The sequence below is a fragment of the Amblyomma americanum genome, chromosome 11, assembly GCF_052857255.1.
Source record: "Amblyomma americanum isolate KBUSLIRL-KWMA chromosome 11, ASM5285725v1, whole genome shotgun sequence".
Taxonomy (NCBI): domain Eukaryota; kingdom Metazoa; phylum Arthropoda; class Arachnida; order Ixodida; family Ixodidae; genus Amblyomma; species Amblyomma americanum.
Window position 1 is genome coordinate 21,034,675 of NC_135507.1, and position 25,510 is coordinate 21,060,184.

At 49.2% G+C, this 25,510-nt stretch overlaps 2 protein-coding genes across 2 annotated transcripts; one reads left to right on the forward strand and one right to left on the reverse strand.

Moving 5' to 3' along the window:
* Positions 1 to 997: 997 nt before the first annotated feature.
* LOC144110223 (uncharacterized) lies at positions 998 to 3,818 on the reverse strand. Its single transcript, XM_077643065.1, has 2 exons — positions 3,748 to 3,818; positions 998 to 2,656 (listed from the first exon to the last, which is right to left on the reverse strand). The coding sequence occupies exon 2, from the start codon at positions 2,579 to 2,581 to the stop codon at positions 1,091 to 1,093; it is 1,491 nt and encodes a 496-aa protein (XP_077499191.1). The 5' UTR covers positions 2,582 to 2,656; positions 3,748 to 3,818; the 3' UTR covers positions 998 to 1,090.
* A 2,150-nt stretch (positions 3,819 to 5,968) lies between these two features.
* Positions 5,969 to 15,560, forward strand: LOC144111047 (nucleoredoxin-like protein 2). Its single transcript, XM_077644154.1, has 4 exons — positions 5,969 to 6,122; positions 6,949 to 7,177; positions 12,717 to 12,820; positions 15,416 to 15,560. Exons 2-4 carry the CDS (start codon positions 6,989 to 6,991, stop codon positions 15,558 to 15,560), a joined length of 438 nt encoding a protein of 145 aa, XP_077500280.1. The 5' UTR covers positions 5,969 to 6,122; positions 6,949 to 6,988.
* The last annotated feature ends 9,950 nt before the right edge of the window (positions 15,561 to 25,510 follow it).

The following is a 25,510-nucleotide window of genomic DNA, read 5'->3' on the forward strand; positions in this document are numbered from 1 at the left end:
ACAGATTGACGACAAATGTCAGGTTTATCATAAGTCTGCGTTTAAAATTAAGGTCTGCAGCAAAAAATTTATGATGCCGCTGGTGTCCGAGCTGTTTAAAATCAGGTTTATTTTTTGAATAACATGACCTGTGTTCTGCCCCCCCCCCCCCCCGCTCCTGTGTCTGCAAGTCTGCATACTCTGCCTCACAAGCATACCTCAGCTAAATCAGGAGTGCTCACTTTAGATTCACAACTCATTTGGACTCACTTCTATTCACGACTCATCCGGGGCCAGCCACTCGTTACGACTCGCAACTCACTTCGGCCCCGAGCCATCTGGGCTCAATCATTTCGATTCACGATTCATTGTGCACTAATTTCGTATCACGATCCATCTGGATTCATTCTCATTTCAACTCAATTCATTTGGGCTCATTCACTCAAGACACACGTAGGCTCGTTGGAGCGTCCCAGAGCCCACCGAGACGCGCGACAAGGGACCCCCTCCGCGCAGCGACATGGTGGAACTCGGTCAGAGCTTCCGACACACCCCCACTCTGCTCATTACTGCTCCCGCACCCGCGCAAACTGGCAAAAAGGGAGGGACAAAACGCCGTACTCCTCGCTTCCGCGAAATCTTCGGTCGCCCATGTCACCAAGCTGCCTCGCCCTCAAGCGTCCTCGGCTGCGGCAGTAAATCTTTCCTCCCCTCAGCTGTCAGCAAACGAGGAAGAAAAAAAACGCTAAGCGTACACCACTGTCGCGAAAACGCAGACCATGATTTGAGCCTGAGCTCAGACTCATGACTCGATCAGATTATGATCTGGACATGAGTTCGGACTCACGACTCAGATCATGATCTGAACGTTAGTCCGGACTCACCACTCAGATCATGATCCTTATGTGAGCCCGAGTGGGTCGGCTCGTGAGTCCGCCGGCCTACGTATGTAAGGGGAGGGTAACTACTATGTTGCGCTTAACGCAGCTGCTGCAGTCGCAAATCACGGCACCAGACGCAACAGCCAATGATTTATTCCTGCTTTAAACAAGCAATTTAGCTTTGCAAGCTGTGCAGCGTCACTCGCTTACAGCGGCGCCTCTGGAGAGTGTCAAGCAGCTTCGACGTCGGAGACCTTCAGGTACTTTCGCACGTGCCACCAGCTGTCTTCGTCCAGGTCGTCCAGTTGCATCCCGGCCTCGCGTGGGCCGTAGCACTGCACGCTGTCCTTCACCACACCAGTGAGCCTCATGTAATCGTGGAGGCTGACGAGGCTTTTAGCGGCGATTCTGATCATCCACTTGGCTTCGATGGGTCCCACGACCGCCTGCTCTCGCACTATCTCGGCCACTCTGGGGTGTAGCGAGACCATCTCAAAAGCGCATGCGCAGTAGCGGTTGCGACGACCGAGCACGAAGCGAGCTGCTCGCTCGACCAGGCCACGGTTGCGGCCAGTTGCTCTCATCACGGCCGCTTCCTCCATGGGGACGGGCCTGCTCATGCCCGAGAAGCCCACGTGAAGCAGGCGGTAGTTGCTGTCCACACACGGTGCCAGAGATCGGTGGAAGGCGGCACTCATGAGCCCGTAAGTCGTGCTCAGCGACACCCTCTCCAGCCGTCGGCTTTGCATGGCTGCTCGGGCCAGCATCTTGCTGTCCTTCTCGCTCATCCTGAGGACGCTCAGAGCGATGGCTCTCAGGCTGGATTTCATGCACAGCGCAGATACCACACTACTGCTGGCGTCGGGAGACTGCGGTTCCATCCAGTCGTACAGGTCGTCCGGAGTCCTGATGTCGACGCGCTCGAGCGTTGATGGTGCGCTCGCCACGTAGTTGGCCATGGCGTCCTGAACGCGCTCCTCGAACTCGCCATGCCTGAAGATGGCGCAGACTGAGGTGATTTGGGGGCACCCGCCCAGCACGCCGAGCACCCAGCAAAGGCTCGGGATGGTAGGGAAGTACGAGGAATGGATGGTGACGATCTTCACCTCCGTACACGCAGACAGCACCGACACGTTAGCGCCGCTCAAGTAGTAGTTCTCGACGACCACTTTGTCCACGATGCCGCACTCCCGGATGGTGTGGCAAATGTTGAGAAGATTGACACTCGGGGGCAGGTTGCGGACGCGCACGTCCCGCAGGCTCTTGACTTCTGCCACGGCCCGAAAGAAGTCGCAGCACTCGTCCTCCCCGAAGGACAGCAGGTCGAACGTGAGCCTCGTGAGCCACGAGGTCTGTCGCAGAGCCCACAGCCACGGCTGCATCCTCTCGGCGGCTCTGCCGGAGTTCATGAACCGCATGTAGTGGTAGTCTTCCATGGTCAGCGGGGCAGGCCCTGTGCCGCAAGTGACGCTGACGCGGCGAAGACTGGTGTTCTGCGCTACCACTCCGGCGATGAGGGCGAGGTCTCTGATGCTAAGCGGAGACAGGATCACGTCCAGCTGTTCCAGAGACTCCATCCTGGCGACGGGCCTTAGCAGCCTTTCGAAAGCGAACCTGCTGTACCAGCCAGAAGTTTTCAGCGTGAGCTTTCGAAAAGACATCGTCCCCGGCGAGTTAGTATGCGGCGACGCGCTTAGACCGCAGTGCATCACGATGGGCATTTGGGAAGTGGCTCGAAACTTTGGGTTCCGTTGATCGTATTCTTCACAACGGCGCGGTGAACGTCTGTGTTTCACCTCAGATCCTGTTGACAACAGATGGAATACAAGAGAAAACTTGAACAGACGGGAAAATATGATGCTTAAAACTTTAAAAGCAAAAAGAAAGGGACAAACTACAGTGTTGAATGCAGGCTGGTCTTTCTTTAATTAGGCCAAGAGGCCCCGGCCCATACTCTGTGAGACTGCACGTAAGCAGAACCGTTTCGGAGTGTTGTGCGCATCAGTCCGTTTTTTTTTCATCCAAGCCGGGACCAGATTTCGAGTCTAACACTGTCATAAGTTGAGGCTGATGGGAAGTTGAGAAGTGGAGCCTATGGATAGAGTTGCAGGCTAAGGAAGGAAGCGACTACGATGAAGAATTTAACGATCGGCGTTTTGGCCCGCCGTCCGCCTGCACGTTGCGTTCGAATGTTCGTTCCCACAATTCCCTGTCTGTTCCGACATCCTCCGAGACAAAGCAGGAAACATTGCTCCAGCGCCATACGCAATGAAGCGAAAGTCGCTGAACTTACAAAACGGATAAACCGCCGGACCCTTCCCGACAGCATTGAAAATCAGTGCATTTCGAATTTTAACAGCATCGCTCATACCATCCAGGGGTGCGGACTGTGCTTGTACAAATGTAGACGCTTAATTAGCTGTAGTGTAGGGTCGTAGCCCTCGCTACGTCACTTCTCGGGGATCACGACTGTGATGGTTACCACCACAGAATACTACTGAATCGCTCTCATATGCGCCCTCTTCTTTCCAGAAGGTTAAGACGACGCGGTTAGGCTTAGAAGTGGGACGAGCCTTCGATCTGTGGACACAGATCTGGCAGCTTGGCCGTTTTGAAATTTTGAAGGCCTGAGCTGACCGTAAGCAATGTCCCGACTGACTCCTTGATGTCCCAGAGGGCGCTAATATTAAAGTAGTCGGACAGCAATCCCTGGGGTGGAAGGCATATAGGATGGAAGGGTACGAGATACCGATCCTAAATTCGATTCGGCGCGTTGTGAGCAATTATCTTCGACCGCACCACTAACCCCGTTATGCGCCAAGTGTGACGCAACATGGAAAGCTGAGTAAATAAAAAACGCGGTGATAAATCGGGAGCTGCGACTTACCTGGCGGAGCCAAGCATATGGCGACGGCAGAATTGCACTGATGATGATAATTGGCCTAATGATAACGATTGTGATGGCGTTGTCCTGGTTTTAAGTTTTGGTTTGTTTTGATTGGATTGGATTTGGTCTTGATAATGAGCATCTGTGCTGCGTTGTTGGCTTGGATTATCACGTGGTTGTGTTCAATAAAATCCCATCCCGCCATGAATAAAACGTCATTCGTTATGTAATTCTGAGTCACGACTTACTTGCGCGGCCCTCCAGGCCGACACCACATTGGCGACGAAGATGGGATCCGTTAGGCCTACTGACCTAGCGTGAGTTGGCTGTCATGAGTTAGTTCAAAAGTAATGTGACGACGTCCGGTCGTGTTCAATTCTTTTCGATGCATAAATAATTCAGGTAACAGTCCACGACATATTTCCGGCGGCAAATCCTACTTCTTCATAGGAGGACTTTGGGGGCGTGACGGTGCAACCACCGTCGACACATCGGCCTGCCGGAGCAATGGGGTCGTCGTGCCATGCCAGCAGCTGATTTCGTTCACTCAAGCCAGGATTGAGGGCAGCACAATCCTGGCGCGCGGATGCGCTAGTCACGTGATTTTTTTTTTGTAATTCGCGGGCTTTCTTTGGAGCTCGCATATTACATCGCATAGTACACGGGCTTCTCGAATTTCGCCTCCATCGAAATTCGACCGCCGCGGCCGGGATCGAACCCGCGTCTTTTGGGCCAGCAGCCGAGCGCCGTAACCACTCAGCGACCGCGGTGGCGATTGCGCCAAATAATTTGGCTTTAGTTTTGTTGGATTTTATGGCTCGCTAATGCTTTAAATTTCCTGCATTTACATTTCGCTTTACTTTGGCTGACTTTATGGCTCACTCATGATCTTTATGCTCTTACATTTGTTGCATTATACATATTTCGCGTTCCTTGGCGCGCAGCGTTGCATCAGACGATGACACACGCTCGCTGACGTCATCGTTGAAGCGCACTCGCTTTAAACTCCACTTTTCCTCTTTCCGCACTAGCCAGTAGCTTGGGGAACTTGAGTGACTGCGCCTTTCTATCGATTCAGATTTTCCCTGTCGCCTCTCGTCAGGGGTGGTTCTCGCGCTTGGGGGAGAGGAGGAAGGACTTTATTGGAACAGTAGAGGTCTGCCCGGTTGTCGGCCTGGCTCCGTAGCTTGCTTCATGCAAGCTTCACTTGGCGGCCACGCAGAGACACACGCCGGCATTTTCTCTCAATGGCACTCGTACTGCTTGCGCAGTGAAACGTCAGAAGCGGTAATAAGTTATAATTGGAGGAAAATAATGTGAAAATTTGAAACTAGTTTAAAGCTACCAAACACATTTCCTGGTTACAATGATATACCCAGAGTGCTTCAATCCTTCAAGGCTTCAAATATTGAAGGACTATGGTGTAAACACGGAAGCACACGAACACCGATTTCAGGGGCATGGCCCCAGATTTTAACACCCCGGTAGACTACTAGAACATAAAGGGTGAGCTCTAGTGCGGGGGCTATAGTGTTTTTTTTTTTTGTTCGAAGTGAACTTGGACCTGAGTTACCTTCTCTGCGTGCAAGAAATAGTGCGCATGTTTGCATTACAATTAACGAAACTTAAATTGGCCAGGTAAAGTCCCGCGTACAGCTAGGAATCTTGTCGAACACGACATCTTGCAGTCTATCTGATGAGGCTGCGTTGCCTTATCTCCCCTCCAAGCTTCTGTCTGCACAGGCATAGTTTGGCGCTTTCTTCCTTTGCGCATTTTGCCGTAAAGCCGAATATTCCTTTGGCGCCGCATAACCTCTTGGAGAGGATGGTTGTTCGATAAGCCCTTGCAGCATTAGGCCCCAGTTTGAGCCATCCGCTCTTGTCATTTGGCGCTACCACGCTTAGTTTCAAGCACAAATCTATCTGTTCCGCCGTTCAAAATTTCTTGCAGGAATCTCATCGACTGCCTTGCTAAATAATACTAATATTACCTTTCCTGTGCTAATTATTGCGTTTTTAATTAATGAATTAGTTTTTTCTTTTTCAGTCTACACTCTAATTAGGACCCAACGGTGTTTTACCCCCGCGTGCGTTATAATCAGCCCTTATTCTTTTCATTTAGCCAAGTAAATGTACAGCTGGATAGCTATCTATAGCTCCCGATTCTTGGCCGATTTCACAATGTAGGTATGTGTCATCTGTTGTTAGGTCAACGAAACAACGTCCTTCGCCGGCTCTGCCTCAAAACCGAACACGGGCGCGCGGCGCAAGTCTCGTGCCTACCAGTGAAGAAAGCGTCGCCCTGTGGACGCCCGCTCCGCGAAGCACGGAATCTACGTGGCCGCGAGTCCAGCCACGACCCGGGGCTTGACCAGGTCAGTATACAGACCTCGCGAACATTGGCCCGCTTTGTGCGCGGTACGTTCATGTCGGTAGAGCCGTTGTGTCCGGGTTTGTTTTTACGTGTGGTCTGCGTCACCCGACCTTCTCGATCTTGCTCATGATGAAGCAATGTATAAAGCACGACGGGATAGTGTGGGAAAACGCTTGTCCTGTGCACGTCTCCAGTGCGTGCAGACCTGGAATACGGAGTCCTTGGTGTGACTATAATTGTCATTTGGTTATGTTAGCAGTAGTCCTTCGGTTCTGTGGAAGTCTCTACAGAATGATCTTGAACGAATGGCTCCAGGAAATCCTAGACCGGTACACTGCATACTTATCTGCAGGAAGACTATGCTCACTAAAGTCTTCATTTATTACCCATTATGAATCATCGAGCATAAAAACACGGAACACTATCAAAAGACACGACGGTCAAGTTAGTGCGATTTGTTCCTCCTGTTCTTTACTAGTGCTCCGTCTTTTTGTGCGCGTGTTTGACCTTCTCTGTGTAGTGTTCAGACTTTTTGTACGCCGTGTCTCAGAATGTATTACCAACTGACCCAATGTTCTACATTACTGATCTTATCGGGACATTGATGAGCACTGTCTGCCTTCCACCTTTCCACACGAATTTTATTTAAATTGTTGCTCTAAATATACTCAGCGGCCGTCATGTGCTCATTTTGACGACGAGCCCTCGTCGTCGAGCCCTATACCTTCTCATTGCCATTAATCGACTAGACTTCGCGTGGTAGCCGATAAAATATTTGCGTAGCGCTCTTAGCAGTACAACATTGTCATGGTTTGCTTTCTGCGCAGCTCAACGTGCCTGGCTTTTCAGGCTGCCCTTTGACAGTGGATGGATCTGTTCCGGGGCAAAGTGCTGTTGACGAAGGACGGCACCAGCATCTCGGCCGACGCGGCATTGCGCAACAAGCGGATCATCTGCCTCTACTTCTCGGCCCAGTGGTGTCCGCCCTGCTGTTCCTTCACGCCTTTGCTGGCCCAGGCCTACCGGGACGCCAAGCAACTCGGACTCCCTATCGAGGTGCGTATACCGAGGTTCTGTCAGACACGCTTCGTTGGGCAGTGCTAAGGGGCTGCCACGTTTATTGCGATGATGTTCAATACATACAGAAGCGCTGATAACACGACTTTCGCGATACTGCTGAATGTCTGAGCGAAATAAGCGTGCTCGATCCTATCTGCAGGCTGGCGTCACATCTTTGCTTTTTTTCAAGCTGAGTGCATTGAAGGAACTCAACGCATTTCATGGGTAATCATTGATTCCAAGCACTTTCGGCGTCCTGATGATGCGACTGTAGCGTGTGGCACTCTGATGTCCGGTGGCTTCGCTGGCTTGCTGACCACAATCTGGTGGAAATCTGCAAAAACGATTGGAAGATTGGTGGTTCAAAAGCAGAGAGGTGACATAAGATTAAAATAGTAGGAAGACTTATTTAAAAAAAATGGCGAATTTTAGTAACTTCGAACATAGTTAAACAGAAATAAAGGGAAAAAAAAGCTGAGCATGGTGGCAACTGCCATCACCCCGTTTCAAAGGGGACGCTCGTACCTTCCATCCGCTTCCCCCATGAGGGAGAGGCCAGTGTGCTGTGCGATGTCAGTGCACGTAAAAGAACCCCAGGTGGTCGAAATTTCCGGAGCCCTTCACTACGGCGTCCCTCATAGCCTGAGTCGCTTTGGGACGTTAAATTCCCCATAAACCCATAAACCATAAACACCTTTTTCTTGGCCACCTGTGGCAGCAGGCTTCCAGCAATCCAAGCACTCATCGCCTTTTTGTAGCTCGCCTCGTATGGTGTGAAGCGTGCTTTCTGTTGCAGGTGGGCCCTGTACGATTCCATCGACGAAAGCAGTTACGTCAGACTCCCGCCAGGTCACCTAGGGTGTGGGTAGCCGCGTTCGGTCGTACTCTTGATAAGGTGTCTGCTGTCGCAATGCTTCGCCCTCAATGTCCGTTAGCAGGAAGTGGTACTTCATCAATCGCATTATGAATCTTTGAATGCGCGGCGGCATGGCGTCCAGAGGATCACGTCCAAGCAGCGGAAGTAGAAGCTTGTGATCTGTTTCGAAAAAAAAAGTATGCCCCTTAAAATCTCGTCGAAACGTTCAGCTGCCTTTGTCAGCGCTAATGCCTCCTCTATTTGAGAGGATTTTTGTTCCGTCTTTGTCAGCGATCTGGAGGCAAAACCAACCGGTCGGCGATCCTCGGATGGTTGGACCAGGAATAGTACGGCACCAAGACCAAGCATCTCTGAGACTTGTCTCGTAAAAGGGGTTGCATCTGGTTATAATCCCTTGTCCTAGCTGATGACGAAATTCTTTGATGGCCCGCACTTTTTCAGGATGCGGCCGCACTCCCCCAGCGCCAAAAATCATCCCAAGGAAGGGCAGTGCTTGGACTGAAAAAGTGCATTTTTCCTTGTTTAGGCTCACCATTTCCCGCTGTAGTCTCGATCCGCATGTGCAGACGAGAGTCGTGTTCTGCCTGGTTTGCGCCCAACACCAGAATATAGTTCACGTAGTTCAAAACGCAGTCTATTCCTAAAACTTGCGTGAACGTCTGGAAAACTTCTGGTGCAGAGGTTACACCAAAAGGTAGTCTCCTGTGACAGTACCTGCCGTACGGTGTTATGAAAGTTGTGAGGATTGGGCACGACTATGCAAGTTGAATTTAGTAAAATCCTGAGCTTGAGTTCAATTTCGAGAGTACGAAGTCTTCCCATGACCTCCTCTATGGTTGGTAGTAGGAGGCCGTTTAGGTGGGTGAGGTTGACGCAAATCCTGACTGCGTCGGATGGCTTCAGAACTGCTACAATTGGCTCACACCATCCTGTCGGATCCTCGACCTTTCTGATCATGCATTCCTTCCCGCTCAATCCGTTACCCCGTCGAGTTTTCTTCCTCGGTTCTTAAGTTGTGGCAGAAAAACCATTTTTGCTGCTTCGCTGGGCAACTAGTTCGCGGGTGCGTTGAAACTTCGCAATAAGTGGATCTTTCTGCAGAAGTACGCTTCTTACGGCGCACAACTGTAGCATTCCCTTCTCTCTTCTGTTTTCTTGCTCTTCTCCTTCACTGCTGCCACGTATGCTTCGGCACTTTACCGTTTCGCTCGTTCTGGCTTTCGCTAGTGCGGTGCCCAATGTTAGCTTGGGATCCATTTGAAGCTCTTCCAACAGTGCTTCATCCGTAAGGCCAACTACAAAACGATCCTTAATTAAACTATCCTTCATGCTACCGAGGTCGCATCGCTCTGTTAACTTGTGGAGCGCGGTTGCAAACACGTCTACGGTTTCTCCTGGCTGTGGACGATATCGATTAAAGCGGTCTACATGGTATTCTTCGTGTGTACGAAATGTGTTTGAAACTTTGACCTTATGACCTTAAAGGACTCCAGGTCTTCGTCTTTCACAGCTAACAACCGAAGAACCTTCCTTGCCTTCCGGCCCATCGTGTAAAGAACGGTTCTTACTTGAATTTCTTCGGTTTTCTCGCATAGACCGTATGCGAAGCTGTAGTCCTCGAGTTCCTCGATCCAAGAGGGCCAGTCTGCGGCGTTGTGGAAATCAAACGAATGCGGAGGCTTTATCCCCGTCATGGTGATCCGATTCTCGCTGCTGCCGTGACTTCCGTGAAGACTTGCACCACATGCAAGCTACTGCTCCGCCCCGTGGGTCTGCATATGCCTCTGACGGTCTATCTCGGGAGCCGCATCCCACTTCTGACACCATGTCAGACACGCATCGTTGGACGAGGTTAAGAGACTGCCCCGTTTATTGCGGTGATGTTCAATGTATACAGAAGCGCTGATCACGTGACTTTTGTGATAGTGGTAAATGTCTGAGCGAAAGAAGCGTGATCGTTCTTATCTACAAGCTGACATCACAGGTTCAAATTTGTAACTTGATGGCATAATCAGCGGGAACGTGGTAACTAAAGACGGAGATTAGTAAGTGGTAGGTTTGGCCTAGTTTGTAATCTACGCTTGACACAAAATGCGCAAAAAACACAAGGACGAGTGTAGTGTTATTGTTAAGTTTATCAGGCCATACGGTGAGCGCAGTTATCGTGGCGTGAGAAATGGTATAGTCTAGGGGAACACGTGCGTGAACGCTTCGTCACGGTCCCCGTCGAATAATGTGAATTCGCCGCAACCGGTCGTGATGCAGTTGTGTTAGGCGTACGCTGCATGCGTTGCGTGGCTGTCATTTTGTGTTGGGACGTGCCGTTCCTCGAGAGTGCATTATTGCATTAGTAGCACCACGGAATGTGTTAGAATTAGGTATCCCTTATTCAGTCCCCAACGAAAGTTCGGTAGGACTGAACACTGCGTATCGCCAAGTTTCATTTGTTTGGGAGGTATTCGATGCAAAATACGCATGACTTCCATCCACCGAGTAGCTACTGTTGCATTCAAGGACCCGTTAAGATTACAGGCAAAAGTGAATGATCGATATTGAAATTAGTGAGCTAGTAGCTCGCACTGAAACCTTTCATGCTACTGGGCAAAAGGGTGCGACACAAGGTTGCGTATATACAGGGCGCTTATCGTCGGGTTGTGCACCACCGTGTAGCCGTTCAATGGAAAAAATTTAATTGATTTTTGAGGAAAGGAAATGGCGCAGTAACTGTCTCACATATCTAGGTGGACACCTGAACCGCAAGGAAATTGATAAAGGAGGGAGTGACAGAAGAAAGGAAGAAAGACCTGCCTTCGTAGTGGAGGTCTCCGGAATAATTTCAACCACCTGATGGGGATCTTTAACGTGCACTGGCATAGCACAGCACACGGGCGCCTTTTCCGTTTCGCCTCCATCGAAACGCAAAAGGCACCCGTGTGCCGTGCGATGTCAGTGCACGTTAAAGATCCCCATCAGGTGGTTGAAATTATTCCGGAGCCCTCCACTGCGGCACCTCTTTCTCTTACTTATTTCACTGCCACCTTCCTCCCTTCTCTTACGGCACGGTTAGGGTTTCCACCGAGATGTGAGACAGATACTGCGCCATTTATTTCTCCAAAAACAAATTTCCAATTTTTTTCCCAATCGAAACGCGGCCGCCGCACTCTGGTTCGAACCCGGATACTCCGGCTGTTCACGTAGGTAACACATTTTTACTTGCCGAAGTGGAGGGTTTCCGGTTAATTCCGACTTCCTCGTGGGCCTCTTTAGTGTACACAGAAATCAAACGGCGTATTCAAAATGGCAGTCCGGAGCAGCTTTCCGAATCCGCGAAGGAGCAAGATGTCTAGGGAGTCTAGAGACCGTACCGTCGCGGTCCAGTGAGAACTGAAGATCTGAACTCATTGAAACGCATTGCTCATTGAAACGCAGCCTTCGGTTTCACGGAGCAAGAAAATATGCTCCAGATCGCCGATATTCATGCGCCATAAACGCACGTGCGTTTTTTCCATTCGCATCCGTCGAAGAGCGGCCAAACAGCAGGCTTCTAAACTCGAAGAGGCAGAATCAGAACCCACTGAACCATTTTGTCGTGGCTGCTGTGCAAGTCTGGAAACTCTGTGGCGTAGCTAGACGCCTTTAGATGCTTGCTTGTTAGCAAGACACTTTTCAGACAAAGCGAATGCGAGGTGCCAGATGCACCCTCATACACTCCCATTTTCAGCATTGTCCTCTGGTCCGAACTGCTCTTGCATTACTGTGTCACCAAACGTACCAACAGTTCTGGACAAAAGCATTTTTGAGTGCGAAACTTGTGATGAACGCAATTTCGCCATGTCATGCAAAGTTTCACTAGAACAATCAATATATCTGGAGATCACCCGACGCACTCTTGAATTTTTTCTTCTATTAACGTTTTTGCTATCGTCAAAAGCGTCCCCATTGGTTTTAATTGAGGGTCCTAACTGTTCGATGCGATCGCTGGAAACACCTTAAAGACAAATTTTGCTACATATCAGAAGAATGTACCATTACCTTCAATATTTCCGTAAATGTATCTGAAATTTTTCTAATCATCAAAAATTTTTGTCCGAAATTGTTGGACATGTAGCCACTGCACCAGTGTATTGTGCTGTTTGCGTTAGGTAGCTATTCTGGTTCACCAGGGGTGTGCACAACGAGAGCCCAACTTGATGCCTTTTTGTCGTCAAACACGAGAAAGAAGCGCACGAAGTTCTGAAAAGCACAATTTCCTTGTGGAGTCTCTGCCTGCTTGCGTTGGTAGTCATATGCCCTCCAACGGCCAAGTTGTTAACAGAAAGGTGTAGGTTATAGCATAGTGCGCGATCCGCGATTCGCTACAGTGGTCGGCTTCCGCGCACCGTCAGTGCGCACGCGCTGATTGGTCCTGGACGCGGCAGACGTGCGCGCTGCTTGCCGGCACCTGGCGCCATCTGGCGGCCCCAGGGCGATCTGCGCAAGCGCAGTGGCGCCCCGTGGAAGAGCATCACGGTAGAGGATCTCGCTATGCTGTAACCGCTGTAACTCTCTAGCAAGGCGTTCAAAGCAACACCGGAATAAAAGACACGCGGCTGCTCGATGTCGATTGGCGTGGTTGCGGCGCGGCAGGCAGCCAACAGGAGACTGTTCTCATCAACGCAGGTCGTGTTCCTCTCGCAGAACCGAACTGCGGAGGAAATGCTGGACGACCTGAAGAACCACCACGCAGAATGGCTTACGCTTCCCTTTGGCGATAATCTGCAGTTGTGAGTGACACTCCCCCCAATATTCTTGAATGCAGAATGTGTCGTCGTTTATAAAATTCGCCCAAATGACTGACGGGAAGTGTCGTGACCTGAGCGGAAGTACCGTCACTCCGGTAAAGACATAAACAGCTTTTAATCCGAATGCATTACCAACAGAAACTGTTAGGTTTTTCGTATATTATTTATTACTTGGAATCTGCACGGGCTAATTAGTTACTTCACATATAAATAATGGCCATATTGGCTTAGACACCCGCCGCGGTGGCTCAATGATTAGAGCTCGGGGCTACCAAGCCGGAGGGCCCGTTCAGCCCAGGCGGCGGCCGCGTTTCGATGGAGGCGAAACGCAAAAGACGCCCGTATGCTGCGCGATGTATACGTTAAAGATCCCCAGGTGGTCAAAATTAAAAGTTTGGTAGTGAGGAACTGAATGGTGCAGTAACTGCCTCACGTCTTAGTGAGCATCTCAATCGCGCCTTGAGGGAAAGGAGGAAGGTGGGAGTGAAAGAAGAAAGAGGTGCCGTAGTTAGTGGAGGGCTCCAGAATAATCTCGACCAACTGGGGTCCGGGAATATTTAACGCGCTCCGACATCATCACACAGCACACGGGCGCCTTTGCGTTCGCTTCCATCAAAACGTGGCCGCCACGGTCGGGTTTGAACCAGGGTACTCCGGATGAGTAGCTGAAGTTATTCCGCAGCCCCACACTACGGCAGCTGTTTCTTTATTCTTTCACTCCCACCTTCCTTCCCTTGCGGCACGGTTGAAATGCCAACCGAGAAGTGAGACAGATACTTCATTTTCATTCCTGAAAACCGGTATTCAGTATTGTCACGTAGTGGCGTCGGCAGTCCGGCAGTCAGGAAGGCAGCAGAGAGGTCTTCCGAAAGAAACTTAATTTGTTGGGCTGACTCGCGCTCACAAAGTTCTGAATGCTCGGCGACGCAGATAGCTACAAGGCTGCTCGGCGTTTCTCGAACAAAATGCCCGCTGCTCTCGGCCGTGCTCAGTTTAAAGCTGACAACGAACTTTCGACATCACACACTACGTGCCATGGGCTACTATCATTTCGCCTCCATCAAAATGCTAGACACCCATGTACTGCGTGGAGCCCTCCACTACGGTGTCCCTCATAGCCCGAGTCGCTTTAGGACATTGCACCCGATAAACCAAACCATCTTCTATGTTTCGGAGTAGTGTGAGGTCGGGGCATGCTCCCAATGAACTTTTTGCAGTTAAACTGGTTTTTATGAAAGCAAAGGCTCGCAGTAACCTTCTTACTTTTCTGTAGGGGAAGCCGACGCGCGAGGCGGTGGCTTCCAGACGCGTGCACTCCTTTTCAATAGAATTTTGTCTTTTGAGTTGTTTGCCACAATGAACCGATACCCACAGATGCTTTTGCGCCATGAAAATTCACCGCCACCACCAGCTCCCCCTACTAACGGTATCGCCAAAACGTGCGGTTCGCCACCACCATTCGGACACTCATGAACGCGTTGCAAGCAGCACAAGTTTGTAAGCCGTCGCCTCGTGTTCCTCGCATCCATTACACGGCGAACAAGTTATAGGAAGGAGTTTGAAATTAGTGGTTTTAAGGAACAGAAATGGCGCAGTAACGTCCTCATTTCTAGGTCCACGCCTCAACCGCGCGCGCCGTGAGGGAAGAAAGGTGGGAGTGAAAGGAGGAGAGGTTGCCGTAGTGGAGGCCTCCGGAACAATTTCGACCACCAGGGGATCTTTTAACGTGCACTGACATCGCACGGTACACGGGCGCCTTTTGCGTTTCGCCTCCACCGAAGGGGGCCTGTCGGAACTACGAGCTGGGTTGGATATCTCCCCTCGCCTGGCGCATCCTACAAAATCGCTGTCGGTTCAGCGACCCTCCAAATTGTAACCTCATCTGGGCTCCTGGCCACCAGGGACTCCAGGGCAATGAGTTAGCCAATCAGGCGGCCCACGTGCTCTCCCTCCGGAACCCTTTAAGGGTCTCCGGAGAGCAGACGAACGGCTCCTCAAAATTTTTACAAATAGTCGTACACTGCTGTGCCCGACAGTATTGAAACACTTCAATTCAGAATTTGATGGTGGCTGCAGCCTGTGCGGAGTGACGTTCTCGGACGTTTTCTACATGGTCTGGGCCGGCCCTTCCAATCCCCGACCCTTCTAGGGAGGTCTGGGAGGCAACGCTGCTCAGCTGCCATGACTTACAGTCCTAATGGAACTTGGTCGCCAGCGCGCGTGCGGCGCTAGACGCCATTGGGGCTCAGGAATAGGAACTCCACCTAGATTTGTGAGGACCTGGACCATAGGACCTGGGCCCAAACATCTCCTTTCACAGATCCAATAGATGTTTACCACCACCACCATCGTAGCGCGGCCGCCACGGCCGGGTTCGATCCTGAGTACTTGTAGTAAGCAGCCGAGCGATAGGAAGGAGTTTGTGCATCCGAGTATAATGCGCTGGTCCTACAAATGTGCCGCTCGCTTGAAGGCAGGATACTGCGCTGACTAGGTAGCCACAAATGTGCATTTTATACACGTGTATAAAAAACTGTCTCGAGACAGAGTAACGGATGCGAAGTTACTCGTTCGCAGGACGCTGAAGACTCGCTACAAGGTGGCGGGCATACCAACGCTGGTGGTTCTGAAGGCGGACGGCGCTCTCATCTGTGCCAACGGAAGACCCGACGTCCAGACGAAAGGCAGCCAGGCCTTTAAGGACTGGCTCACTTGCATATGAACCAACTCGTCAAATAAATGCAATAATTAGCGCGCTCACTTGTGACGAAAGCGTTCAACGTGTCCGCGCACATTGCGTAAGATGTAATGACTTACGCCGCGTCACCCGTATATCAACAAAGCAATGGCACATGCAATGGCGCGACTGGGTGACGCGCTATGTACACTTTGTATATGTTCAGGAAACGACATAAAAAAACAGCACTTTTCCAGCATGTCATCCGCGTCTTAACGTACAAAACTCGCGATGTCTACCTATAGGGATAGAAAGTACTATTAAAACTGTGCTAAAACTTTTCCTAGGCGGGTTTCGCGGAAGCTTACTGACGCAATCATTGTACCCAATACTATCGAGTGTGCTTGTGCTAGGCACGCATTTTTGTTACTCAGTTGTGCAGCTTGACACTGGGTTTTGTATACCTATAATATTTATTCCATGTTTTGAGTTGCCTATTGTTTTTTGTTATGTATATCGCTGATAGCTGTGTTTGAAATGTAGCCATAATGTTGAATAAAATGCTTCCTCATAAAATCAGCACTGTGAAACTACGTCGTAGCGCATGTTTAATGTTCAGAGGATGTACGAAACTAGCAGACGCTAAAAATGCAACGTGTGAGCGGTTTCTCGTGCGTGTTTGGTACAGAATCCAGCAGTCGAGCCTGATAGGGCGAGAGGCTGAAGCATAGGTGAAAGAATGCGATCAGCCGCCAAAAAAAAAAAAAATTTCGCGATAGCCTCGGTTGATTCATTGTAGATTAGCCGCTTCTCGCGCCGCGGGCGAGAATTGGCGAGACCGGGCCTAAGCCTACCGGGGCAGCAGTGAGGCGGCGGCAGCTTGGCTTCGCCCTTTCTGTGGTGCTCGGGTGTGATTTTCTTAATTATTCGTGACGTCTTTGGAAACTGACCTTGACTAAATGAACTAATGAGACGCTTCCTGCTTCCCTCGTCGAACTGTGATGTGTGAAACCCTGTGTTAGCTGGGGCCTTGGAACTATCGTCAAGTTATGGCCTGACGAACTTCTGCGAAAGTTCCACTGCTGCTAGCTTGTCATCGAAGTGCGGTGTTTTCGGCGTCGCCTCTTCAAAGGGTGGACTCGGCTTACATGGATGACGCCTTCCCAAAGCTTCATCCTCGGAAACTATAACGGTAAGTGCGCAATTACAATTCGTTAGTTCTGCAACTCGCACTGCTGAATTCGCGAGTTTAGCAACACTCGAGCTTTCGTTAGAGTGGAAAATGCGTTGAACGCACATACTACGATACCGTAACGACCTATATTTACCCCAGGAGATTTCTTGCGCCAGTTGCGGAGGCATAGCTGCAAGCAATGATAGGCAGCACGCAGTGATGTGTAGCTGAGAGGTGATCACTGATCACGCTCCTACGCGATCGTCTGTTCTAGAAAGCAAGAAGGGAAGTAAGCACCGAAGTTGTCGCTCAGCGAGTACTGCATGCAGGATTAGGAATTAGAGGCACTGTTCCTTCCGGTACCGCAGGGAACCAGCCTTCGTACCAGTGGGTTCAAGCATCCCCCGGTAATAGAGCGGAAACGAAAGGCGGGGATATTAGCCGGGAGAGGATACCGGTTCGATACCCTGCTTTGGGAAGTGGATGAGAGGACGTCAAGGTGTATGAGAAACGGTAGAGCGCAGTTCTCTAAAGAATGAAAAGTTCCCCTTCATAACATCGGAGAAGCCTTCAATTTTTTGGTCAGAGAAAGGCACGCGATTGGCTCGCATCAGCATGCGTTCGTGTGCTCCGTATTTAATATCGGCTCCACTGGACCGCATATGTCGAGGAGAAGGCCCCAAATGTCGCCGAGACTTCAGCCCACTCAAGCTGCACTAACACTTTTCCACTAACATGAACTGTGTGTGGAGGGCATTTTGCTGCCGGTTGCCTGCATCGGCTTGATGTGTGTCGTTCCGTGCTCACCGCTTTAATAGGCCACAATTAGTGCGCAGAATCAGAGAGCCCTCGCAGCGTTGTCACAAGCCATTGTAACCTACATAACCGTATGGCGTGTCGCGCAAGTCGGCATTAGCTCGTCGCGTTAGAAAGTATTGTCGCGCTCTTTTTATTTTTGATTCCTTTTGATCGGCCACATCAAGAAGCAGAACCACATTCGTGCAAGCTGTCGCAGACGCGATGCGCTGTCAAGTTCCAACGCTATCGGGATATATATGGCAGTTTGTTGCGATTATCTTTCCCCTCGTCATTCTTGTTCATCACCGCCGACGCGCGGCCTTGGCATCGTATTTTCGCCACGGCTCACGCATGCGCGCCAGAAGTGATTGGAAGGCTGGCAAAATATCGGTTTTACGCAATAGCGTATACAGCTCGCTCGATCGAAAAGCCGTCTGCGTAGTCGGCACCGCGTGTCAGAAATAATGGGGGGAGGCTGCGTAAAAAAATAATCGTATTATGGTACTTGTGGTTCTAGTGATTGTTGATTCATTGGTGTGTGATAGGTGATGAAGTTTATAAAGTCATTATAATTGATTAATTAAAAATGAAAAATTCGGGAAAAGGGGTTTGAAAGGTGTAAAATGCTCAGAATGAAAAAGCAATGGTTGATAATGTTAATTAAAAAAATAGAGTGTATTTGATCAATCAATTAATTGAAACAATAGAAAAAATGAAAAATGCGTTCCAAGGTGTCAGACTGCATGCTCAGAATGCAAAGTATAACCCACTGCTGTATCACGTAAAACCCTTAAGGCGGAACTTAAGTGTCCTCGCCAATTTTTCTCATGATTTTGCAATGTTCGAAACTGTTTGTGAAGATCTATGTATACGGCCTTTGTCAAAAAATCATTTGTGTTTCACCTAAAATGTCCTGCATTTTTTTAAATAGTCTTTTTGATTTATAAGAGCGCTTTTTTTCTGCATAGCATTGTCAGCGGCGTAGCTCATCAGAATACAGCTAAAACGTGCTAACTAGTAGGCTTATTTTAACTAAACATTGCCATTATTCCTCTTATCTTTCCTATTTAGTGAGATGCATGCAGTCCTTCGTAAATAATATCCATACCAGTTCCTCATACCGCTGCTTTGCGATTGAAGCTCCGTCTGTGACCGGTGTTTCAAGTCGCAGTGAGCGCCATGGTGTCCGTTCATGGCGTCTATGGTCACAATCCTAAGAGATTCGCTTGAGAAGCGTCGGATCGAGAGCCTCGGCCACTTAGATCCCCACGACTAGTCTGCCTGGTACACGAGTCACTGTCGCTGATATACCGACCTTATTTCGATGATTCTCGGGAAAAACTGGATGGATGGATGGATGGATGGATGGATGGATGGATGGATGGGTATATACGGCTGAACCCATCAAATCGGGCGGTGGCTCAAGCCACCTAGCCATGACTTATGAAGGTTTACTCTTCTCTCGATTTTAGCCACCAGTCAGATAACCTTCGCTTGGTTATTTCTACCCGCTTAAAATCTACTTTCTTTTCATTGTCCTTAAACCTCAATGCCTTGGATAAATCAGCCCCGATGCTTTCCACTGCAGGGTGAAGCCCTTTACAGAAAACTATCAAGTGTTCAGCCATTTCCTCCTCCTCTCCGCAAGCAACGCACAACGTGTCTATCTCGTGGTGCCTGACTCTATATGTCTTAGTCCGCAAAACTCCCGTCCTGGCCTCAAACAACAAAGAGCTTCCCCTACAATTATCCTAGATATTTTCTTTGGCAATTTCCTGCTTAAAGATTCTGTATGTTCCCAGTGCCGATTTCGTCAGTATCCCTGTTTTCCACAGAGCTCTCTCTGTTTCTTTAACCTTTTTATTAACCGATAATTGCTGATTTGCCCCCCTACTGCTGTCCAGATATTTTCTTGTCAATTTTCTAGTTCGCTTTCTCCATTTCGTATCAACATTCCTTATATACAGGTATCTGAAAACTTTCCTAGCCCACTGCTTTTCCTCCATTTTTCTCAATCGCTCCTCAAATGCTATCTTACTGCTAGCTTCTCTGCTCTCGAACGACGCCCATCCCATATCACCCTGTACCCCCTGATTTAGTGTATTGCCATGTGCTCCCAAAGCTAGCCTCCCTAAGCCACGTTGTTTAATTTCTAACCTTGCTTTAACATCTGGTCTCATGCACAGGACCGCATTACCGAAAGTCTGGCTAGGAACCATCACCCCTTTCCAGATCCCTCTTACCACTTCATAACTATTGTAATTCCACAGTGCCCTATTTTTCATGACAGCTGCATTCCTACTAGCTTTATTCATTACATATTTTTCATGCTCTGTCAGATACTCAGCGTCGTTATTTATCCACACCCCAAGATACTTGTACTCATCAACTACTTCTAGCGTGAACTCCGGTATTCTATGCTCGCCGACCTCATCATTAAATATCATGACTGCAGATTTTTCCTTACTAAACTTGAAACCTAATCTATCTCCCTCTGTACCACATATGTCTATCAACTTCTGTAAATCTTCCTCGTTGTCAGCCATTAGCACTATATCATCGGCGTACATTAGGCCCTGTAATAACTGTTAAATCAATTCTCCTTGCTTGAAAAAAGAAAGGTTGAAGCCTAGTCCGCTTCTGTCTAGCTTGGTCTCCAACCCTTGCAGGTACAACATGAACAACAAAGGAGACAGAGGACATCCTTGCCTAAGCCCCCGCTGTATCTCTACAGCCTCTGATACATTTTTCCCATTTTGTAAGCACTCTGGTACCTTTATATATATATATATCTTTTAAAAGATTAATTACTCAATCTTCCACATCCAATGTGCTTGGCATGTCCCAAAGATACTCTTGAATAACGTTGTCGTAGGCTCCTTTAATATCCAGAAATGCTAGCCATAGGGGCCTGTGTTCCTTTTCAGTAATCTCTATACACTGCGTCAATTAAAACAGATTGTCCTCCAAACTCCTTTGTTTCCGGAACCCATTTTGTAGCTCCCATAGCACCCCCTCGTTCTCCACCCAAGCCTGCAATCTGCCCTTTATAATCTGCATCACCACCCTGTACACCACAGATGTCACTGTTATGGGACGGTAGTTACTTACGTCAGCTTTGTCACCCTTTCCCTCATATGTCATGTTCATTCTACTTAATCGCCATTCATCGGGGACTTTCCCATCCACTATCATTTTATTCACTACGTGTATTAATGTTTGCTTGTATTTTGGTCCTAGCTTTTTTATTAACATAATCGGAATACCATCTGGTCCTGTTGACGTGCCACTAGGAACCTTCTTCTCTGCCCTTTCCCACTCGCTTTGCTCAAGTGAAGCTATTGCAGTAACCGGTCTATCCTCCTACGATAAATTATGTGCAACATTTCTTTCTTTAAATTTTTCTGTCATCCTTCTTGCTATGTGTTTTATCGCTTCATCCCCTTCCAGTCGAATACCCTGATCTGTAACAATAAACCTTTGTTCTAGCCTAGTCTTATTACTCATTGCATTTAGATGCTTCCTGAATTTTGAGCTGCTTTTCTATCCTTTTTATTTACTTTTGACATCCATTGGGCATCCTTTCTTCTAATTTTCTTATTAATCAAATAGGATGATTTCCTTCTACACTTTATGAAGGTATCCCATTTTCTGTCTACTTCAGCTTCTGATTCCCCGCTCTCCTTGGAATATCTGTGTTTCCTGGACGCTTCCTGACATTTCTCTATCGCTCTCTTGACCTCATCCCACCAACTCTTGGGTTTGCGTCTTTTCCCTTTTAGCTTTACTCGCACCTTAGCTAGCTCTAGCTCCAGCAATCGAGTTAATTTGGTATAAGTCTATTCTGTTTCACTATCCTCAAAAATTACTTTCTCAATTTGACTGCTGCTTCCAATTGCTTTTCTGATTAAAATTTCCCCTCTGATTGTTCATCTCGCTTCAGTCCTACTTTGGTTTCTCTTCCTGAAACTCAACTTGATACGCTTGTGGTCACTACCTAGACTTCTGGACCCATGTTCATCTATGCTCATTACCCCTAATCTAGTATACATCCTCTGTGACATTAGTGCATAATCTATCGTCGAGTGCAGACTCCCTGCCTCCCATTTTATGAGCCCTTCACACTTCTCGGTACTGTTGCATAAGAATAAATCATGCCTGTCACACATGTCCTGCAGCATGCTTCCTATCGAATCTGTGTGCCCATCCAGGTCCTCTATATGTGCGTTCATGTCGCCTAATATAATTATCTCGCCCTGTCCTCCTAGCACATCAATGTCGCCTGCAATACATTCTAACTTTCCTGTTTTCCTCTTTGGCATTAGCTGCTCTCCACAGGTATACAAAGCCAAGGAGTGTTTGCTCCCCTGCCACTGTTCCTTTTAGCCATAGATGTTCCTTGCATCCAAGTTTAACCCTTTCGAAATTCTTACTTTTATGAATTAATGCCCCAATTCCACCTCCCTTTCTGCTGCCCTCTGTTCTATTGCAATATTCCCATGCGTAGTCTGGGTTACAGGGTGGTTGCTCCATGTCTCTAAGATGCGTTTTTACTAAACCATATACCATTAATTCCTCCTGCCTTAACTGTTCTTCTTTTTCCTCCAGTTTCAGTCTATTCCTGCCACCTTGCATGTTAATGAAACATATATCTGAATTAACTGACGCTTGTGTCTATTTCTTCTCCTATGGTTCCATCGTCCCTTTAATCTTGGTTCTTCCTTCTCTACACTGGTTCCCTCAGAGCTCTGAGTCCCCCCCCCAAAAAAGCTGTTGCTTGGCGACCTATCCTACTGCCCACCCTCTTGCCAGTGGCACCACCGTAGTGAATGCCATCCTGTGCAAAAGGGTGAGGCCTGACCTCGTACACTTCCCTGTTAACTTCCATTACGCCGTATCTTAGTCGTCGACTCATTAACCTAATTACACGGTTAGAGTCAACGATCCTCCTTTCCGTTTCGCTAGCCTGCCTCTGGACCTCTGGGATTGCGCATATGGACACATGCACACTCTCAGAGGCCTCTCTAAGCCTACGCATCCCCACTTCTAACTGCTTCTAGAGATTCTGGCTCCTCCCCTTCAGCCCATCGTTGAGACCAGCATGGATAACGACAAGGTGTTCGCCATCCATGCTGCCCCCCACCACCTCCTGGGCTTTGGCCATTGCATCTACCATGCACTTCCCTGACTGGACCTCCACCTGCACCCGTCTGCCCGCCTTCACTATCGTCAAAACGCCTCCCTGAACCCTCGCTACGTTCGAGTCACTGACTACCAGAACCCTCCTCCGCTCTAACCGTTCGCTTCCTGACTGCGACTGTTGCCCCCCGGATCGCACTACCTGTCTCTCCCGCCGCCGTACGCTACTGTCGCGAGGTTTTACCTCTCTCTCTTCCCCACTCAAAGCCTGCTGCGCTACAACACTGTAGGATCGACGAGCCTCGTCCCCCACCTGACACTGCTCCGAACCGGGGTGCCCTGCCGGCCGCGACCTGAGCGCTTCTACCTGCTCTTCTAGCTGGGCCCGCTTTTCCCACTCCTCCTTCAGCTCGCCCACAATTTGCTCCAACTGGTCGGCATTAGCCTGCTCCCTCTTAAGCGACTCGGCGACCTGAGTTTCTAACTTAATCCGTTTCCCTCGTTCCACCTTCAGGTCCCCTTTGAGTTCCTTAATCGTAGCTGCCCATTCCCCTTTCAATATCTGAACGACCTCCTCAAAACGCTTACATATCTTGCACGCGAAGCTAGCCCCATCTGCCTCGGCTAAGCTCCTGAACTTGGTCTCGTCTAAATAGCACCAACGGTCGCACTCCTGGCACTGCACTAACTCTTCGTCCCCGTCCACCTCGACTTTCCTAGCTTGCCGACCCATCGTCCGGCCGACTACGCAACGTAAGAGCCCACTAAAAATTCCTACACAAAAACCTTCGGCACTACGCAACATAAAAGCCCGCCAAAATTCCTACACAAAAAACCTTCGGCACTACACAACGTAAAAGCCCGCCAAAATTCCTACACAAAAACCTTCGGCACTACGCGACGTAAAAGCCGCCAAAATTCCTGCAGAAAAAACGTTCGGCACTACGCAACGTAGAAGCCCGCCAAAATTCCTACACCAAAAACCAAAAACTGCTCCCAAGAAATGGTTTGCTAATTGGAAGTCGCATTCACCGTCCTGCCTGCGTTCTGTTGTCGTTACGTAACTGTGTGCTGAGTCGCGCTGCAAACTTTACTACGTTTTCTTGCATGCAGGAGGGTTGGGGGGGGGAGGGCAATTTTATTTTAACAAAAAGACCAAAATGTCCTCAAGGGTGGGCTCCTAGTTGTCTAAGAGTCCACGGGCCTGGGCTTCACAGATAGCTCTGTCCACTTGCAACATTTGGCCAGCTGGTTGAACAACTCGCAGATCAGCATACCACGAGGGGAGGTGGGGGGGGGGGGGGGGGGCTTGGGTATGGAGGACATCGCCATTGGTTGGGGGCATTCTCACAGGCAGTCTATGAGGTAATACAACGCGGAAAAAACACGAGGACGGAACAAACACGACGACACGAGCGCTGTACTTTCATCTAGTGATTTATTACGCACATGTGTGCATATACTATTCCCGCCAAACACTAAACAGGAAAAAAAATATTGAAAAAGCACTGCGTCATCACTGAACATATTAAATCTATATTTCTACAAATGCATGCTCCAAAAAGGTGATTTCGCGGTTAGCCAGTAATAATGAGGGCTTGCTAATGCATGCTGCACCGCCCTTGTCAGTGTGATACGCCTCTACTAGTTCCCTTACTATCTGATCCTTATGTTTCAAGATGACGGATGTCTGATGAAGAAATGGGGCGCACGTGTGCTTAGGTTGCCTGCAGTGTAGCGCCAGATTCGAACCGGTAGCCCTGTCCAAAGAATTGTGGTGCTCCCTCAGGCGTTCGTTAAGTTCAGCTCTCGTGTCGTCGTATTTGTTCCATCCTAGTGTTTTTCGCGCTGTTTTACCGTGTTTAGTAGTAACCAACTTGTCCAGCTTTCCGTACTTCTAAATGTCTGAGGGTGGCTTTGACCGCCCATGTGCTGAGCAATAATAATAATAATAATAATAATAATTGGTTTTTGGGGAAATGATATGGCGCAGTCTCTGTCTCATATATCGGCGGACGCCTGAACCGCGCCGTAAGGGAAGGGATAAAGGAGGGTGGGAAAGAAGAAAGGAAGAGGGGCCGTAGTGGAGGGCTCCGGAATAATTTCGACCACACGGGGATCTTTAACGTGCACTTACATCGCACAGCACACGGGCGCCTTAGCGTTTTGCAAAGTGGAAGGGTAAAGGTAGGATGGTAGCGATGAATGAGGTACGGTGAGTATAGCCCGCGAGGTTTCCCGCTTGGGTTTGGGTGTCCGACATCCTGTGGCCCGGAGAGATAGGTCTCGAATTACTGGGGATCGAGGCATGCCCAGGAACGCACGTGAGATTTATCTCTTGGGTAACCGTGTGTCCTGATGCGAGAATGCGTAGGGTGGTTGGTTTATTAAGGCCTTGCTGTTAGTGACGGTACGCAGCTTGGGAGTCGGTGCAGATATCCGTGATTGTGGGATCTTGTGTAGCGTGTAAGAGCACCAAGGTGATAGGCGCGCTCTCAGCCTCCGTAGGGTTGCACGCGTGGAGGGTGGCTGGTGCCCCGATGATGCCATCCTCGTAGGCAGCGACAGAGTTATAATTGGTAGGGTACGTTGAGCCGCGGCCATGTAGATGATGTCGGGTATGCCTCTGTAGTGTTTGGTGCAATATTCAGCTCAGGCCCGGCGTCTGCACCTGTGTTGCTCGGGGTTCATAATTCTGGGTAGTGCTTTGATGCACAGTTGGCCCTGGATGTCGGGTGGGATGATCTGATAGTTGGGAGAAGTTGAAAAGCTGGTGAGGGCCTGGTGAAGACGCTGTATGAGGTGTTGGCCGGTTTTTGTGCGGGTTAGTCGAAGTGTCTGGTTGCTTCGTTTGGCTTCGAGTAGTTCCGGGGTAGTATCGTAG